At 32.3% G+C, this 19,892-nt stretch overlaps 1 protein-coding gene across 1 annotated transcript; it reads right to left on the bottom strand.

The window, feature by feature from the left end:
- Nucleotides 1-1,657: 1,657 nt before the first annotated feature.
- LOC132731478 (sushi, von Willebrand factor type A, EGF and pentraxin domain-containing protein 1-like) lies at nucleotides 1,658-19,480 on the bottom strand. The gene is made up of 18 exons (XM_060717671.1): nucleotides 19,456-19,480; nucleotides 18,928-19,092; nucleotides 17,963-18,127; nucleotides 17,459-17,623; nucleotides 17,013-17,177; nucleotides 15,912-16,076; nucleotides 15,408-15,572; nucleotides 14,299-14,463; nucleotides 13,381-13,545; nucleotides 12,632-12,796; nucleotides 12,130-12,294; nucleotides 11,203-11,367; nucleotides 10,183-10,347; nucleotides 9,214-9,378; nucleotides 7,640-7,804; nucleotides 6,106-6,267; nucleotides 4,173-4,349; nucleotides 1,658-1,791 (listed from the first exon to the last, which is right to left on the bottom strand). Exons 1-17 carry the CDS (start codon nucleotides 19,478-19,480, stop codon nucleotides 4,177-4,179), a joined length of 2,670 nt encoding a protein of 889 aa, XP_060573654.1. The 3' UTR covers nucleotides 1,658-1,791; nucleotides 4,173-4,176.
- Between the last annotated feature and the right edge of the window lie 412 nt (nucleotides 19,481-19,892).

The following is a 19,892-nucleotide window of genomic DNA, read 5'->3' as shown; positions in this document are numbered from 1 at the left end:
TGTTTTTATCGATCAATGTCTTAAAGCAATGTTGTAAATTAACTTTTGTCTCGTGAGTAATTGTTTGCAATATTCTAGTTAAAATATTTGTATTGTTAATTGAAAACGTATTATTTGCTTAGTAAACCTACAAGCTAGATAATTATATTTCCATCCCAAATTATATTATCAAAGATGTTTTATAATTATTGTGATCAATTCTAGGATTTTGCCTTCGGTTACATATACTCCATACCATGTTAAAATAATAAAATAATTGTAACTTTTTCAAAGAATATGTTATCATTTATTACGATTAATATCAATCTGTACTGGCACCAGTCAAGAAATTATATCTTAATGTATATAATGGTGTAATGGGCCGGTGGCCAATATCAATAAATAAATTGTCATTGCATTGTTTGAGTTCATTGCGCACTACACATTGCCATGCAATTTGAGTTCACTGCATCCTTCACAACGTCATGCATTATTCGAGTTCACTGCGTCCTACACATTGCCGTGTGCTGTTTGGGTTCATTGTGCCCTACACATCGCCATGCATTGCTTGAGTTCCTTGCGCCCAACCAAACGTCATGTATTGGGCGTGACGCCTATGTGTTAAAGTTCCTCGCGTCTCTCACAGAGGCGTTTGTATATCGCGATACATGAACATTCAAGTTGATTTTTATTTTGTCGCATTTTATATCGCAAAATCACATGTCTTAAAAGTTAAGTGTTTATGCATCGGATTGAATTATACAAAGTTTATTTACATATTCATCGCGTTTTACTTTATTTATTTATTTATTTTTTTTTTTTGGGGGGGGGGGGGGGGGCAAAATATGGCTAAAATTAAAACATTTTAGTAGTTCATTCAAATTGTATAGCAACAGATCATTTTCCAGCCCAAGGCAGAACATACTTAACATACATGTACATGTAAAATAGACCTTGACATGCGTTGCGCGTATAATTAAAAGAAGCCACATATCAAATTAAAAATAAACATAAGTTTAGCCAAACCATCTGTGAATGTGTAGATATCAATCTGACAAAAGTTTAGATCTACATAAGCTATTTCATGCATGTAGCGATAATTAGGCGTGGCCCGAGCGGTTAACCGGTCGGACTAATAATCTTAGGTTTGCTGGCCGCATGGTTTCAAACCCCGTCAGGGGCAAACCGTTCTTCCCTTGAGCAAAAATCTTTACATTCATTGCAGAGTACTAGTTAGTTCCAGGAACGGATTCGAGAGTGTTTCATATCAGAATCTTACACCGGATACCGGTACAGACCGAAATATCTAGCTCGATGGTAACTGTTTACGGCGTTAACGAGGCTCTGTCGAGTTTCCGCTAAACAATTACCCAAGTGCTAGTGATTCCGTTCTGTACCGCCATTCGTTGTGTGATTCTTTTTCTTGCATATTACTAAGTAATGATATTTTAGAAAGCAATTGTAAAAACTTATATTTTCATTAACACATTTTTATATGAAACCCTTTTACAAAAACTAAGTTTGTAGTATGTAAAGATTGGCGAATTTTTTTTTCGTTTCTAACAGTTCAACAAATTAATATTCCATTAAATCAGTCTAGACTTTGTTTTTCTTTATCTATGTTTTACAAGAAATGTGTATACTGTTAAGGGATAGGCCTAAAAGAAAACAAACATTTTTTTTGGTTCCAGATTCTGGCTTTTTAAAATATTCATTGTCAATTCATTATTATTTATCAAGAGTAATTCAATGTAAACAGGTGTTGTATGTTTCCAGCTATTGACTTTAAATTCCACCACTCACAACCATGATCTAAAATAAAGATATCATTAATGTATTCAAAAAAGTAAATATATCAAAATTTATAGATAAATATCCACAATTGACTGGGAAAGGAAATATCAACATTTACACAAAAGAAATATGCCGTAGTTCTATTCATCGTTATACACGTTGCAATTTCATATTAGGTTTCGCGTTTAGAGTTGCGGCCATGAAAATAAGATTAAAGTTAAATCTATTTCTTTTTTTTGGTTTATTGCTAAAAATATATAATCAAAGGCCTGAAGGGCCATAATGACTTACAGCAGAGCTCCAGAAATTTTTTCAAGCAAGTAGTTTAAAACTTCCTGATTTTTTCCACTACAGTTTTCAAATTCAATTAACTTTTTTAATAATTTTCAAAATGTTTTTAGTTGTTGTCGGACGTTTATTTTTCATGGTTTTTTAAATACCTGAATCGCAATTACATCGTCTGCAATGAAATGCTCATTTTCTATAACTGAAGTAACTGAAATCAGGTATATTCTGGCAAAATAATGACAAAAATATTAAAATGATCTTATGTACTCAAATCATGCTTAAATGACTTTTCTTGAAGTTTAAGCATGAATTTCTGTTTAAATCCTATATATTTTGGGTTTGAAGCGTTAATATTTCTAGATATGTTGAACAAAATTTAGACGCCAATAGAATCACCAAATAGTTTTAAAACAAGTCAGGTGAATTGAACAAACCCATGAAGTTACAATAACAGATATTATGGATATTGTATGATTGAAACAAGCCTAAGTCATTCATTTGACATGATCTTAAACGTTTCCAGAGTTCACTTTGACAACTATTGTGAAATGCTAGCACTCTAACCTGACCTACGCGGGTCAAGTTAGGAAACCACCATTTTATTCTTTATATGGAGAAAAGTTTTGTTCCTATGACTGTCTAATATATTCATTTTAAGGGCATTTATAGAATAATGAATGAAAATTTCAAAACTAAGAAATGAAAATTTAGCCTGTATCTCCCTTTAAAGTCCACTACGTTTCATGTAAACGAGGACATTTTCTATAAACACGGACTCATTTACATGCACGATTTCTCCTCTCTTTTAATAAAATTCTGCTTAAAATATGATGTCTGTTTACTTTTTTTGTCACTCGTTCCGACGTCATTTTCACATTTATTTTTGAAATAGCACATGATAAAACTGTTCAACACCGGCGTTGTTGGCATATTGATTGTACTTTAACATTGTGGAAAGATACATAAATTATGACTAAAATCAGATGTTGAAATTCTTTGTATTCCTAAGAGTGGGTTTCATATCAGCTTTCTATCCTTATTGCAACTGTCAGGTGCAATAGTTATTTTTTGAATTTCGGAAAAACTACAGTCCAACCCCGTTTATTTCAAGTGCTTGGGACTGAATATTTACTTCGAATAATCGATAGGTTCGAATTATCGAAATCGGAATATTGTGACAGACGAAAACTACACCACCTTCACAAATCATAGCAAAACTACCGTTTACAACACAATCAATTAAAAAACTAGAACTGTGTCCAAAGGACCCGGATGCCCCCACTGACAACATATATATATGATATATAGTGAAAAAATAATTCCGTTAATTTTGGTCGCAGCAAAAATTACTTCCTTTACTTTCATCTACACATTAAGGTTATTCATCCCTGGAAATTTAAGGAAAATCTGCCTTCCGATTTAAAAGGAGTTGCGTTCATAAAATTTCTATATGGTATATAGTGAAAAAATTAATAAAGGACCATAATTCTGTTAAATTTGGTCGCAGCAAAAGTTCCTTCCTTAACTACCATCTACACATTAAAGTTGTTGATCCCTAGAAGTTAAAACAATATCTGCCATTCGGTTTAAGAGGATTTGCCTTCACAAAATTTCTACAAAGTATATAGTGAAAAAATCCAGAAAGGGCCATAATTCTGTTAAATTTGGTCGCAGCGAATATTCCTTCCTTTACTACCATTACACATTAAGGTTGTTCATCCCTGAAAGTTTAAGCACGATTAGCCAACCGGTTAAAGAGGACGGACAAGTGCAACGCTATATGCACCCCACTTTGTGGGGACATAAAAATATTAGAAAAGATGCGCAAAAATTATTTTATTGACATTGAACACATAAATACTTGTACTTAATTCTACATTATGTATCGTTTCGTTTCATGCAAATTCTTGATAATGGCCGTGTTTTCACTACAGCATTGACAGCTAAACTCTGGTATTTTCGATTAGGGTTAAGGCTCTCAGGTATACATTGTTAAAAGCTACACATGAAAAGATGTACTTTAAGATCAAGTTTAACCACTGAAAAATTTAGTTACTTGTTGTTATTGATGTTTATTTCTAAGGAACACATAACACAACAAATGAAAATACCTATCTATGTGCAGGTTGCCTTTGACCAGGCACCGTTGGCCTTACAATAAATACTGGATTTATCTGATGTAAATCCAGTTTCACAAGCGACAGTGGCTCTAGACAAATAAGTAGTTAACGATGGATCATCAAGAGTGACTGAGCCTTGTGATATTGATGGCAAAGAGGATCCACAATCTGAAAGTAAAACAAAAACAAAACCATTTCTGCAGTTTACCACATTACCAATGATATATATATTCTTCCCTGAAGAAAATAATTAGTGACTTTATTTGTTAAAAAGGTGGAAAATTATGAACGCAATTAATAAGATATTATTTATTTACAGATACTCAAGCGTCCCTTACTGCAAATATTGAATTAAATCCACTGCAAATATACAGATAACTACGAACATGTTTAAGATAAATGAAAAGAATTTAGTTCAATGAAAACGTATCTTGGTGATAAAAGAATGATCAATAAAAATAAATGAAATAAATAGAATGAATTTATACAAGCACACATTTTGAGACTAAACTGTCCATTTGTGTTACATTTTAGTTATTTGACCATATATAAAGAGGGAGAAATGGCGCCCTGTATTCAAGTTTAATGAACTTTGAAACAATGGCGATAATTCAGCTTACAAGTTTTTAAAGGTAAACTATGCTCTAATTTGATAGTTTTAAATACTGATCACCCCTATCCCATTTCAAATGTAAAATAAATTCTTTTGAGTGCACAAAGAGATGTGGATGTGAAACGTAAGAGTTATTAAATGAAACAAGGCAAATTATGAAAACTAGAACTCCGCGAGTCGGATGTGTCGCCTTGTGAACAATGTAGTATAGGAGAAATGGCCTGGACAAAAATGAAATATCAAAAATAACAAAGGGCAATAACTAAAAAAAATATAAGTGCAGAGCAGCAGTTTCTGTGCTCTGCACTTCTTATCAATAAGCTCTATCATTCTATGATGTTTCAAGTCCATAGCTTTCATACTTGAGGAGAAATGACCAGGACAAAAATAAAGTAAGAAAATCAACACAGGGCAATAACTCAAAAATTAAGAAATGCAGAGTACCGGTTCTTGTGCACTGCACTTTTTCTTCATTAAATCTATCATTCTATGAAGTTTCAAGTCCATAACTTTTATACTTTCGGAGAAATGGCCTGGACAAAAATAAAGTATGAAAATTAACAAAGTGCAATAACTCAAAAATTAGGAAGTGCAGAGTACCGGTTTTTGTGCACTGCACTTCTTCTTAATGAGATCTATCATCCTATGAAGTTTCAAGTCCATAGCTTTTTTAGTTGAAGAGAAATGGCCCAGACAAAATTAAAGTATGAAAATTAACAAAGGGCAATAACTCAAAAAATAAGTACTGCAGAGTACCGGTCCTTGTGCAATGCACGTTGGGTTATTGAAAGAAGCATGCATACCAAGTTTGAAGTCAATCAGACTTATAGTGACTGAGTTATGCTCCGGACAAGCTTTAGGGGACGCCGACGCCGACAACGACGCCAACAACGACGCTGACACAGACGCCGCCGACGCCGCCGACAAAAGTAACCCCTAAGTCACCTTTTCAAGGCAACACAAAAAGGAACAAATTAACTTGGCCAGTTATAGGAAATACAACTTCCCAAACATATAACAGTCTGAGGACTTTCCAACTTACCAAACAAAGTTTGATCATTCCATTATTGACATAAGACATATTCAGTGGAAAAACATCTAGATTTCATAAAATTTCTGTAATTTAAGTTGTGTATCTTAAAAAAGATTTCAATATTCATATTTCAGATTACTAATGCTAAACTTTAAATAATTTCAGATTACTATTGCTAAAAATAACGGAGTCTACGGTGTCAAGTATTCTTGATTATTATTTGATAATTTTCGTTCAATTTTAGTTGGCAGTTTGTACATGATGTAGTTCTTACTCACCAACAATGTCACAAGTCACAGATTGCCATGATCCATTTGCTTCGCATGATATGGAATCAGTACTTGCAGTATATCCTTTGTCGCATGTAACAGTAGCCGAAGACTGGTATGTGGTTGTTGAGTAAGTCAAGATACCATTGCTGATTGAAGAATTACCGCAATCTTTAAAGGAAAGAAATGCTATGTAACTCCAAATGAACAAGTTAAAGGAAAAATCGTGACAGATATAAATATGTATATATATAAATTAAGATATATAAAATAAAATATATTAAATATATTAAAATATTGATTGAGAATGACAATTTCCAAGCGATGACTAAATAAAGTGACTAAATAAAGGAAATAGAAGGGTTTTAGTTAAGTAAAAATGACAAATGAATAATTATTTAAAGTGTAGTCTATTTTGTTTTACCTTTTCAAATTTTGTTTGTATTTATTATAAATTTGATAAGGTGTGATCAATATTTTTTGTAACGCTAAAAACATATGTTTTTAAGTTTTGGACACATCGTAGTTTGAAAGCGCTTCCTCACAAGGAAAGAAAACACAAAAAAAACAACAAGTCTGACACAAAAGCTCAATACTGAAACAAATATGTCATTGTGGAAATATAATGCTAACTGTTATACCTACTTATTATTCTTTACTGATAGTATTAGATGGAAAATGAAATATTCGTCTAATAAAAATATATAAAAATCGCAAAAACGGTTCTATCTTTTCAAGATTTAACTGTTAAGTTGTCCAATACTTAAAGACTATAACCAAATTAATTGACAGGAACAAACTATATAGTCGTTAGTTCCCTGTGTAGACTAATGCTGCTGTATGAGAACAGTAGAAATGAGTGCTAAATGGAAATTGCAGAAAAAGTCTTATGTCTTTTAAATTGTATATACTTTCACAATGTGACTAAAACTGCTTATCCGTTTTTATTGAAATATATGGTTTTACAATTTTGTTAACAAAAAATTGCGTTTTACATTTTTTCGAAATAGAATCACGTTCAAGGCCCGTTTATTTATACTTACTTGTTACAATAACGTAAATAACATAATAATATGCATAATTTTACATAAATATGTTGTTATATTAGTATTTATTTAAAAATAATTACGTACGAAGAGTGAATTTCTTTAAGAAAAAAGAAATGCTATTTTAAACAGGGTAGACTTAAGTCATTTATAAATGAAAAGTGATGAAAATTTGGTTATGTATAAAAGGATAATTTGCAATTATATGTTTTGGCACAAACTATGGAAAGATAAAAAAGAGGTCTTGGCAAGGAAGACTGCTTTGGTAATATACTTCCGATATATCATAAATCAGTATATTATTAGAAAACTGCTCTATTTACTTTTGCAATCATCAAAAGAATCATTTTGAATTGCTATGTATTTGCTCTAAGAATATTCAATTTTCTTTAAAACTAAAGATTATTGGGAATTCTTGTTTAACAAAAGTATGTATAATATTAAAAGTGCTAAATTAAAAAGAATACAATAATATTAATTTTTATTAAAATTAATACCTATGATAGTACATGTTGATGTTTCCCAACTGCCAGTATCAAGACAAGTAAGTGTTGCCTTAGTTGTTTCGTATCCAGTATCGCAAACAAGGGAAGCATTTGATCCGTATGTTGTTGTTGTAAATGTCACATTTCCATTGCTCACACTCAAAGAAGAACCGCAATCTGAAAAGGATTGTCATGCCATAACATGAAACAAAAAATTCATTTAACTGATGAAAAATTCAAAAAACTTAAACAAAACCAATGGTACATAATATTACCATTCAACGGTAAAAATACAAACAGTATGCGTAAGGCTTTTGAATTTTCGTAAGAATTTGAAAATACTTGAAACATTGCCTCTCATGTTCTCATTTTCTGTCGCAAGATCTTACCATTATAAATCAAAGGTGTATTGTTTTTAATTATTTTAGTCAAATTGATTACACTTATAAGAGTTTGGTAAAAATACCTTTGATGGTACATGTCGATGTTTCCCAACTGCCAGTATCAAGACAATTAAGTGTTGCCTTAGTCGTTTCGTATCCGGTATCGCAAACAAGAGAAGCACTTGATCCATATGTTGTTGTTGTAAATGTCACATTTCCGTTGCTTACACTCAAAGAGGAACCGCAATCTGAAAAGGATTGTCATTTCATAACATGCAACAAAAATCCATCTGTTTGTTTGTTTGTTATGGGTTTTACATGACATCGACACAGTATAGGTCATATCAAGACGCTCCATCTTAACTGGTGTAGGAAGACCTCAGCTGCCCTTTCGTGCATATTTCAGGCACGGACGGGAATTTGAGCTAAAACACCGACGTTCTGTAAGCCTGCTGGATAGCTTTCTCACATAAAAAATCCAAAGTCCCTGTAGGGATTCGAACCCCACAGCGGTGACGGGCAAGTGATTTGCAGTCAAAAACCTTAACAACTCAGTCAAGGATGCTCCAAAAATTCATTTAACTGATAAAAAAATTAAAAAACTTTGAACAAAACCAATGTTGCATAATACTATCCTTCCACGTTAAAATTACAAATAATATGCATACTTGGCTATTGAATTTTCTTATGAATTTTAAAATACTTGAAAAGTTGCCTGTCATATTATTATATTCTGTTGCAAGACCTTACCATTATGAATCAAAGTTGTATTTTTCTAATTATCTTAGTCAAATTGACATGTCTATACAACTGTATTAATCAATTATTTCATAACATTAATCTGTTCAGACTGGGAATAGACAAAATAGTACAAAGGCAAGAACTTTATACCTTTAAGAGTACATTTCATGTCAATGTTTACAAATGCTGTCATAACTTGTATTTCTACGTTTGATATTGCATAAAATTATTTTTTTATACCATACAATCAATTCTTGTAAGCATTTGATTCTTTAAATAATTATTTCCTTAACAACATCATACAATGTTATAAACATATGCTGGTATCAGGAAAGTATTTCAAATTAAAGATTGTTTACAAGTTAACTATCTCAATATATGTATTTTTTCCGAAAATTGTGCCGTTAAAAGTGTGTAATTTTTAGAAACGATTCCACCTATAAGAGTAAGATTGATAAATACCTTTGATAGTACATGTTGATGTTTCCCAACTGCCAGTATCAAGACAATTTAGTGTTGCCTTAGTCGTTTCGTATCCGGTATCGCAAACAAGAGAAGCACTTGATCCGTATGTTGTTGTTGTAAATGTCACATTTCCATTGCTCACACTCAACGAAGAACCACAATCTGAAAAGAATTATCATGTCTTAACATGCAACAAAAAATCATTTAAAAGAAGAAAAAAATTCAAAAAACTTAAACAAAACTCATGGTACATGATACTATCATTCAACGTTAAAAATTACATACAATATGCATATGTCACGTTTAAGAACTGTTCACTTAATAGGGGAGAAAATGTGTAAGCGGCCGGATAGCTTAGTCGGTAGAGTCGCGGAACGGTATTCCGAGGGTCCTGGGTTCGAGTCCCGGTCATGCTTCACATTCTTCTCACCCTGTGACACATACATGGCTTTTGAATTTTCATAAGAATTTGAAAATACTTAAAACGTTGCCTGTCATATTCTCATATTCTGTTGCAAGATCTTACCATTATGAATCAAAGCTGTATTGCTTTTAATTATTTTAGTCGAATTGACATGTCAATACAACTGAATCTATTTAATTATTCCATAAAATTCATCTGTTCAGACTGACAGTTAACAACAAAAGTACAAAGGCAAGACTGCAATACATGTCGATGTTTACTTATGGTGCCATAACTTGTATTTCTATGTTTGATATTGCATAAAATTGTTTTTTCATACCATACAATCAATTCTTGTTAGCATTGGATTCTATAAAACATTGATTCCTAAACAACATCATATAATGTTATAAACAGATGCTGGTATCAGGAAAGTACTTCAAATTAAAGATTGTTTACAAATTAACTATCTAAATATATGTCATTTCTTCCGAAAATTGTGCCGTTAAAAGTGCGTAATTTTTAGAAACGATTCCACTTATAAGAGTAAGATTAATAAATACCTTTGATGGTACATGTGGATGTTTCCCAACTGCCAGTATCAAGACAATTAAGTGTTGCCTTAGTCGTTTCGTATCCGGTATCGCAAACAAGGGAAGCACTTGATCCATATGTTGTTGTTGTAAATGTTACATTTCCATTGCTTACACTCAAAGAAGAGCCGCAATCTGAAAAGGATTGTCATTTCATAACATGCAACAAAAAATCCATCTGTTTGTTTGTTTGTTATGGGTTTTACATGACATCGACACAGTATAGGTCATATCAAGACGCTCCATCTTTACTGGTGGAGTAAGACTTCAGATGCCCTTCCGTGGAACGGGCACCTGAGTAGAACCACCGATGTTTCTTAAGCTAGCTGGATAGCTTCCTCGTATGAAAGAATCCAAAGTCCCTGAGGGGTTTCGAACAGACAGCGGTTAGGGGCAAGTGATTTGGAGTCATCGACCTTCACAACTCGGCCTAGGATGTTCCAAACAATTAATTTAACTGATGATAAATTCAAAAAATTTAAACAAAACCAATGGTGCATAAAACTATCATTCCACGTTTAAATTACAAACAATAAGCGTACTTGGTTTTTGAATTTTCTTGAAAATTTGAAATGATTAAAACGTTGCCTGTCATATTCTTACATTCTGCTGCAAGATCTTACCATTATAAATCAACGTTGTATTTTTGTAATTATCTTAGTCAAATTGACATATCTATACAACTGTATTTATCAATTATTCCATAAAGCTTAATCTGTTCAGACTGACAATTAAAAAAAAATAATACATAAGCAAGACCTCAATTCCTTTGATAGTACATGTCAATATTTACAAATGAGCCATAACTTTTTTTCTATGTTTGATATTACATAAAATTGTTTTTGTATACCATACAATCAATTCTTGTTAGCATTTGAATCTTTAACACATTATTTAATAAACAACATCATATAATGTTATAAACAGATGCTGGTAAAAGTGCGTATTTTTAGAAACAATTAGACTGACAAGAGCTAGATAAACAAATACCTTTGATAGTACATGTCGATGTTTCCCAACTGCCAGTATCAAGACAATTAAGTGTTGCCTTAGTCGTTTCGTATCCGGTATCGCAAACAAGAGAAGCACTTGATCCGTATGTTGTTGTTGTAAATGTCACATTTCCATTGCTCACACTCAACGAAGAACCACAATCTGAAAAGAATTATCATGTCTTAACATGCAACAAAAATCATTTAAAAGAAGAAAATTCAAAAATTTAAACAAAACTCATGCTACATAACATTGTCATTCAACGTTAAAAATATCAAACAATAAGCACATGTAACGTTTAAGAACTGTTCACTTAAGAGAAAAGCCGCCGGACAGCTTAGTCGGTAGAGTTGGGGAACGGTATTCCGAGGGTCCTGGGTTCGAGTCCCGGTCATGCTGCACATTCTTTTTCATCCTGTGAAACATACATGGCTTTTGAATTTTCATAAGAAGTTGAAAATACTTAAAACGTTGCCTGTCATATTCTCATATTATGTTGCAAGATCTTATCATTATAAATCAAAGCTGTATTGCTTTTAATTATTTAAATTAGTCGAATTGACATGTCAATACAACTGAATTTATTAATTATTCCATAACATTTATCTGTTCAGACTGAGAGTTTACAACAATAGTACAAAGGCAAGACTGCAATACATGTCGATGTTTACCAATGGTGCCATAACTTGTATTTCAACGTTTGATATTGCATAAAATTGTTTTTGCATACAATATAATAAATTCTTGTTAGCATTGGATTCTATAAAACATTGATTCCTAAACAACATCATATAATGTTATAAACAGATGTTGGTATCACAAATTAACTATCTAAATATATGTCATTTCTTCCGAAAATTGTGCAGATAAAAGTGCGATATTATTAGAAACGTTTCATTTTATAAGAGCTAGATAAATAAATACCTTTGATAGTACATGTCGATGTTTCCCAACTGCCAGTATCAAGACAATTAAGTGTTGCCTTAGTTGTTTCATATCCAGTATTGCAAACAAGAGAAGCACTTGAACCGTATGTTGTTGTTGTAAATGTCACATTTCCATTGCTCACACTCAAAGAAGAACCGCAATCTGAAAAGGATTGTCATGTCATAACATGCAACAAAAAATCATTTTATATATGTTTACCAATGAAGCTATAACTTGTATTTCTATGTTTGATATTGCATAAAATTGCTTTTGTATACCATACAATCAATTCTTGTTAGCATTTGATTCTTAAAGACATTGATTGCTAAACAACATCATATAATGTTATAAACAGATGCTGGTATCAGGAAAGTATTTCAAATTAAAGCTTGTTTACAAATTGACTATCTAAGTATGTCATTTCTTCCGACAATTGTGCAGTTTAAAGTGCGTATTTTTTAGAAACGATTCCACATATAAGACCTAGATAAATAAATACCTTTGATAGTACATGTCGATGTTTCCCAACTGCCAGTATCAAGACAATTAAGTGTTGCCTTAGTTGTTTCGTATCCGGTATCGCAAACAAGAGAAGCACTTGATCCGTATGTTGTTGTTGTAAATGTGACATTTCCATTGCTTACACTCAAAGAGGAACCGCAATCTGAAAACGATTATCATGTCAAAACATGCAACAAAAAAACATTTAAAAGAAGAAAAATTCAAAAAACTTGAACAAAACTCATGGTACATAATACTATCATTGAACGTTAAAAATTACAAACAACATGCATATGTCATGTTTCAGATCTATTCACTTAATAGGGGGGAAATGTGTAAGCGGCCGGATAGCGTGGTCTGTAGAGTTGCAGAACGGTATTCAGAGGGTCCTGGGTTCGAGTCCCGGTCATACTGCACATTCTTCTCACCCTGTAACACATACATGGCTTTTAGATTTTCTTAAGAATTTGAAAATATTTAAAACGTTGCCTGTCATATTCTCATATTCTGTTGCATGATCTTACCATTATAAATCAAAGCTGTATTGCTTTTAATTATTTTAGTCGAATTGACATGTCAATACAACTGAATTTATTAATTATTCCATAACATTTATCTGTTCAGACTGCGAGTTTACAACCATAGTACAAAGGTAAGACTGCAATACATGTCGATGTTTACCAATGGTGCCATAACTTGTATTTCTACGTTTGATATTGCACTAATAAGAGCTAGATAAATAAATACCTTTGATAGTACATGTCGATGTTTCCCAACTGCCAGTATCAAGACAATTAAGCGTTGCCTTTGTTGTTTCGTATCCAGTATCGCAAACAAGAGAAGCACTTGAACCGTATGTCGTTGTTGTAAATGTCACATTTCCATTGCTCACACTCAAAGAAGAACCACAATCTGAAAAGTATTATCGTGTCATAGCATGCAACAAAAATCATTTAAAAGAAGAAAAAATGTCAAAAGACTTAAACAAAACTCATGGTACATAAAGCTATCATTCAACGTTAAAAATTTCAAACAATGTGCATATGTCACGTTCAGAACTGTTAACTTAATAAGGGAGAAAATGTGTAAGCGGCCGGATAGTTTAGACGGTAGAGTCGTGGAACGGTATTCCGAGGGATCTTGGTTCGAGTTCCGGTCAAGCTGCTCATTCTTCTCACCCTGTGACACAAACATGGCTTTTAAATTTTCTTAAAAATTTGAAAATACTTAAAACGTTGCCTGTCATATTCTCATATTCTGTTGCAAGATCTTACCATTATTTGTAATTATTTTAGTTATATTGACATGTCAATACAACTGAATTTATTAATTATTCGATAAAATTTATCTGTTCAGACTGAGATTTTACAAAAATAGTACAAAGGCAAGACTGCAATACATGTCGATGTTTACAAATGGTGCCATAACTTATACTTATATTTCTACGTTTGATAAAATTGTTTTTGCATACAATATAATAAATTCTTGTTAGCGTTGGATTCTATAAAACATTGATTCCTAAACAACATCATATAATGTTATAAACAGATGTTGGTATCACAAATTAACTATCTAAGTTCATGCCATTTCTTCCGAAAATTGTGCGGTTTAAAGTGCGTATTTTTTAGAAACGATTCCACTTATAAGACCTAGATAAATAAATACCTTTGATAGTACATGTCGATGTTTCCCAACTGCCAGTATCAAGACAATTAAGTGTTGCCTTAGTTGTTTCGTAACCAGTATCGCAAACAAGAGAAGCACTTGATCCGTATGTTGTTGTTGTAAATGTTACATTTCCATTGCTTACACTCAAAGAGGAACCGCAATCTGAAAAGGATTGTCATTTCATAACATGCAACACAAAAATCTATCTGTTTGTTTGTTTGTTATAGGTTTTACATGACATCGACACAGTATAGGTCATATCAAGACGCTCCATCTTTACTGGTGGAGTAAGACTTCAGATGCCCTTCCGTGCCTATTTCAGGCACGAACTGGCATTTGAGTGGAACCACCGACGTACCGTAAGTCTGATGGATAGCTTTCTCAAATTGAATATCCAAAGTCCCTGTCCGGATTCGAACCCGACAGCGGTGAGGGGCAACCTAAACAACTCAGTCGAGGATGCTCGAAAAGTTCGTTTAACTGACGAAAAATTCAAAAACCTTAAAAAAACCGATGTTGCATAATACTATCATTCCACGTTAAAATTACAAATAATATGCATACTTGGCTATTGAATTTTCTTAAGAATTTGAAAATACATGAAAGGTTGCCTGTCACATTCTTATATCCTGTTGCAAGATCTTACCATTATGAATCAACGTTGTATTTTTCTAATATCTTTGTCAAACTGACATGTCTATACAACTGTATTTATCAATAATTCCATAAAATTTAATCTGTTAAGACTAAGAATTTACAAAAATAGTATATAGACAAGACCTCTTTACCTTTGATAGTACATAAGATTGTTTACAAATGCTGCCATAACTTTTATTTCTGTGTTTGATATTGCATAAAATTGTTTTTGTATACCATACAATCAATTCTTATGAGCATTTGAATCTGTAACACAGTGTTTCCTAAACAGGATCATAAAATGTAATAAACAGATGCTGATAACAGGAAAGTACTTCAAATTAAAGATTGTTTACACATAAACTATCTAAATACATATATTTTTTTTTCAAAAATTAGGCCGTGAAAGTGCGCAATTCTTAGTTTTGATTGCACTAATAAGAGCTTGATTAACAAATACCTATAAGTACCTTTGATAGTACATGTCGATATTTCCCAACTGCCAGTATCAAGACAATTAAGTGTTGCCTTAGTCGTTTCGTATCCGGTATTGCAAACAAGAAAAGCACTTGATCCGTATGTTGTTGTTGTAAATGTCACATTTCCATTGCTCACACTCAAAGAAGAACCACAATCTGAAAAGGATTGTCATGTTATAACATGCAACAAAAAATCATTTAATATATGTTTACCAATGAAGCTATAACTTGTATTTCTATGTTTGATATTGCATAAAATTGTTTTTGTATACCATACAATCAATTCTTGTTAGCATTTGGTTCTTAAAAACATTGATTGCTAAACAACATCATATAATGTTATAAACAGATGCTGGTATCAGGAAATTACTTCAAATTAAAGATTGTTTACAAATTAACTATCTAAGTATATGCCATTTTTTTCGAAAATTGTGAGGTTTAAAGTGCGTATTTTTTAGAAACGATTCCACTTATAAGACCTAGATAAATAAATACCTTTGATAGTACATGTCGATGTTTCCCAACTGCCAGTATCAAGACAATTAAGTGTTGCCTTAGTTGTTTCATATCCAGTATTGCAAACAAGAGAAGCACTTGATCCATATGTTGTTGTTGTAAATGTTACATTTCCATTGCTTACACTCAAAGAGGAACCGCAATCTGAAAAGGATTGTCATTTCATAACATGCAAAAAAATTCATTTGTTTGTTTGTTTGTTATTGGTTTTACATAACATCGACACAGTATAGGTCATATCAAGACGCTCCATCTTAACTGGTGGAGTAAGACTTCAGATGCCCTTCCGTGCCTAATTCAGGCACAACTGGCATTTGAGTGGAACCACCGACGTACCGTAAGTCTGATGGATAGCTTTCTCACATTGAATATCCAAAGTCCCTGTCCGGATTCGAACCCAACAGCGGTGAGGGGCAACCTTAAAAACTCAGTCGAGGATGCTCGAAAAGTTCGTTTAACTGACGAAAAATTCAAAATCCTTAAACAAAACCGATGTTGCATAATACTATCATTCCACGTTAAAATTACAAATTATATGCATACTTGGCTATTGAATTTTCTTAAGAATTTGAAAAAACATGTAACGTTGCCTGTCATATTCTTATATCCTGTTGCAAGATCCTACCATTATGAATCAACGTTGTATTTTTCTATTATCTTTGTCAAACTGACATGTCTATACAACTGTATTTATCAATTATTCCATAAAATTTAATCTGTTCAGACTAAGAATTTACAAAAATAGTATATAGACAAGACCTCTATATCTATACCTTTGATAGTACATGCCATTGTTTACAAATGCTGCCATAACTTTTATTTCTGTGTTTGATATTGCATAAAATTGTTTTTGTATACCATACAATCAATTCTTATGAACATTTGAATCTGTAACACAGTGTTTTCTAAACAGCATCATAAAATGTTATAAACAGATGCTGATTTTAGGAAAGTATTTCAAATTTAAGATTGTTTACACATAAACTATCTAAAAACATATATTTTTTTTCCAAAATTAGGCCGTGAAAGTGCGTAATTCTTAGATTTGATTGCACTAATAAGAGCTTGATTAACAAATACCTTTGATAGTACATGTCGATGTTTCCCAACTGCCAGTATCAAGACAATTAAGTGTTGCCTTAGTCGTTTCGTATCCGGTATCGCAAACAAGAGAAGCACTTGATCCGTATGTTGTTGTTGTAAATGTCACATTTCCATTGCTCACACTCAAAGAAGAACCGCAATCTGAAAAGGATTGTCATGTCATAACATGCAACAAAAAATCATTTTATAAATTGTTTTTCTACGCTATAAATTGTATTTCTACGTTTGATACTGCATAAAATTGTTTTTGTATACCATACAATTCTTGTAAACATTTGATTCTTTACAACATTGTTTGCTAAACAATATTATAAAATGTTGTATACAGATACTGGTATCAGGAAAGTATTTCAAATTAAAGCTTGTGAAAGTGCGTAATTCTTAGATTTGATTGCATTAATAAGAGCTTGATTAACAAATACCTTTGATAGTACATGTCGATGTTTCCCAACTGCCAGTATCAAGACAATTAAGTGTTGCCTTAGTCGTTTCGTATCCGGTATCGCAAACAAGAGAAGCACTTGACCCGTATGTTGTTGTTGTAAATGTCACATTTCCATTGCTAACACTCAAAGAAGAACCGCAATCTGAAAAGGATTGTCATGTCATAACATGCAACAAAAAATCATTTTATATATGTTTACCAATGAAGCTATAACTTGTATTTCTATGTTTGATATTGCATAAAATTGTTTTTGTATAACATACAGTCAATTCTTGTTAGCATTTGATTCTTAAAAACATTGATTGCTAAACAACATCATATAATGTTATAAACAGATGCTGGTATCAGGAAAGTATTTCAAATTAAAGCTTGTTTACAAATTAACTATCTAAGTATATGTCATTTCTTCCGAAAATTGTGCAGTTTAAAGTGCGTATTTTTTAGAAACGATTCCACTTATAAGACCTAGATAAATAAATACCTTTGATAGTACATGTCGATGTTTCCCAACTGCCAGTATCAAAACAATTAAGTGTTGCCTTAGTCGTTTCGTATCCGGTATCGCAAACAAGAGAAGCACTTGATCCGTATGTTGTTGTTGTAAATGTGACATTTCCATTGCTTACACTCAAAGAGGAACCGCAATCTGAAAACGATTATCATGTCAAAACATGCAACAAAAAAAACATTAAAAAGAAGAAAATTCAAAAAACTTGAACAAAACTCATGGTACATAATACTATCATTGAACGTTAAAAATTACAAACAACATGCATATGTCATGTTTTCAGATCTATTCACTTAATAGGGGGAAATGTGTAAGCGGCCGGATAGCTTGGTCTGTAGAGTCGCAGAACGGTATTCAGAGGGTCCTGGGTTCGAGTCCCGGTCATGCTGCACATTCTTCTCACCCTGTGACACATACATGGCTTTTAGATTTTCTTAAGAATTTGAAAATATTTAAAACGTTGCCTGTCATATTCTCATATTCTGTTGCATGATCTTACCATTATAAATCAAAGCTGTATTGCTTTTAATTATTTTAGTCGAATTGACATGTCAATACAACTGAATTTTTTAATTATTCCATAACATTTATCTGTTCAGACTGCGAGTTTACAACAATAGTACAAAGGCAAGACTGCAATACATGTCGATGTTTACCAATGGTGCCATAACTTGTATTTCTACGTTTGATATTGCATAAAATTGTTTCTTCATACCATACAATCAATTCTTGTTAGCATTTGAATCTTTAACACATTATTTAATAAACATCATCATATAATGTTATAAACAGATGCTGGTTTCAGGAAAGTATTTCAAATTAAAGATTGTTAACAAATTAACTATCTAAATATATGTCACTTCTTCCGAAAGTTGTGCCGTTAAAAGTGCGTAATTTTTAGAAACGATTCCACTTATAAGAGCTAGATAAATAAATACCTTTGATAGTACATGTCGATGTTTCCCAAATGCCAGTATCAAGGCAATTAAGTGTTGCCTTAGTTGTTTCGTATCCAGTATCGCAAACAAGAGAAGCACTTGATCCGTATGTCGTTGTTGTAAATGTCACATTTCCATTGCTTACACTCAAAGAAGAACCACAATCTGAAAAGTATTATCGTGTCATAACATGCAACAAAAAATTATTTAAAAGAAGAAAACATGTCAAAAGACTTAAACAAAACTCATGGTACATAAAGCTATCATTCAACGTTAAAAATTACAAACAATGTGCATATGTCACGTTCAGAACTGTTCACTTAATAAGGGAGAAAATGTGTAAGCGGCCGGATAGCTTAGTCGGTAGAATCGCGGAACGGTATTCCGAGGGTCCTTGGTTCGAGTCCCGGTCAAGCTGCTCATTCTTGTCACCCTGTGACACAAACATGGCTTTTGAATTTTCTTAAAAATTTGAAAATACTTAAAACGTTGCCTGTCATATTCTCATATTCTCTTGCAAGATCTTACCATTATTTGTAATTATTTTAGTCATATTGACATGTCAATACAACTGAATTTATTAATTATTCAATAAGATTTATCTGTTCAGACTGAGATTTTACAACAATAGTACAAAGGCAAGACTGCAATACATGTCGATGTTTAGCAATGGTGCCATAACTTATATTTCTACGTTTGATATTGCATAAACTTGTTTTTGCATACAATATAATAAATTCTTGTTAGCATTGGATTCTATAAAACATTGATTCCTAAACAAACATATCATATGCTGTATCAGTTAAGTATAAATAAATGTTGGTATCACAAATTAACTATCTAAATATATGTCTTTCTTGCTTCCGAAAATTGTGCCGTTTAAAGTGCGTAATTTTTTAGAAACGTTTCATTTATAAGAGTTTGATAAATAAATACCTTTGATGTACATGTGGATGTTTCCCAAC

The sequence above is a fragment of the Ruditapes philippinarum genome, unplaced genomic scaffold (assembly GCF_026571515.1).
Source record: "Ruditapes philippinarum isolate M1 unplaced genomic scaffold, ASM2657151v2 ctg5429_1_1_1_1, whole genome shotgun sequence".
NCBI lineage: Eukaryota > Metazoa > Mollusca > Bivalvia > Venerida > Veneridae > Ruditapes > Ruditapes philippinarum.
The sequence above is the reverse complement of the archived record's forward strand: the minus strand, read 5'-3'. Positions and strand labels throughout refer to the sequence as shown.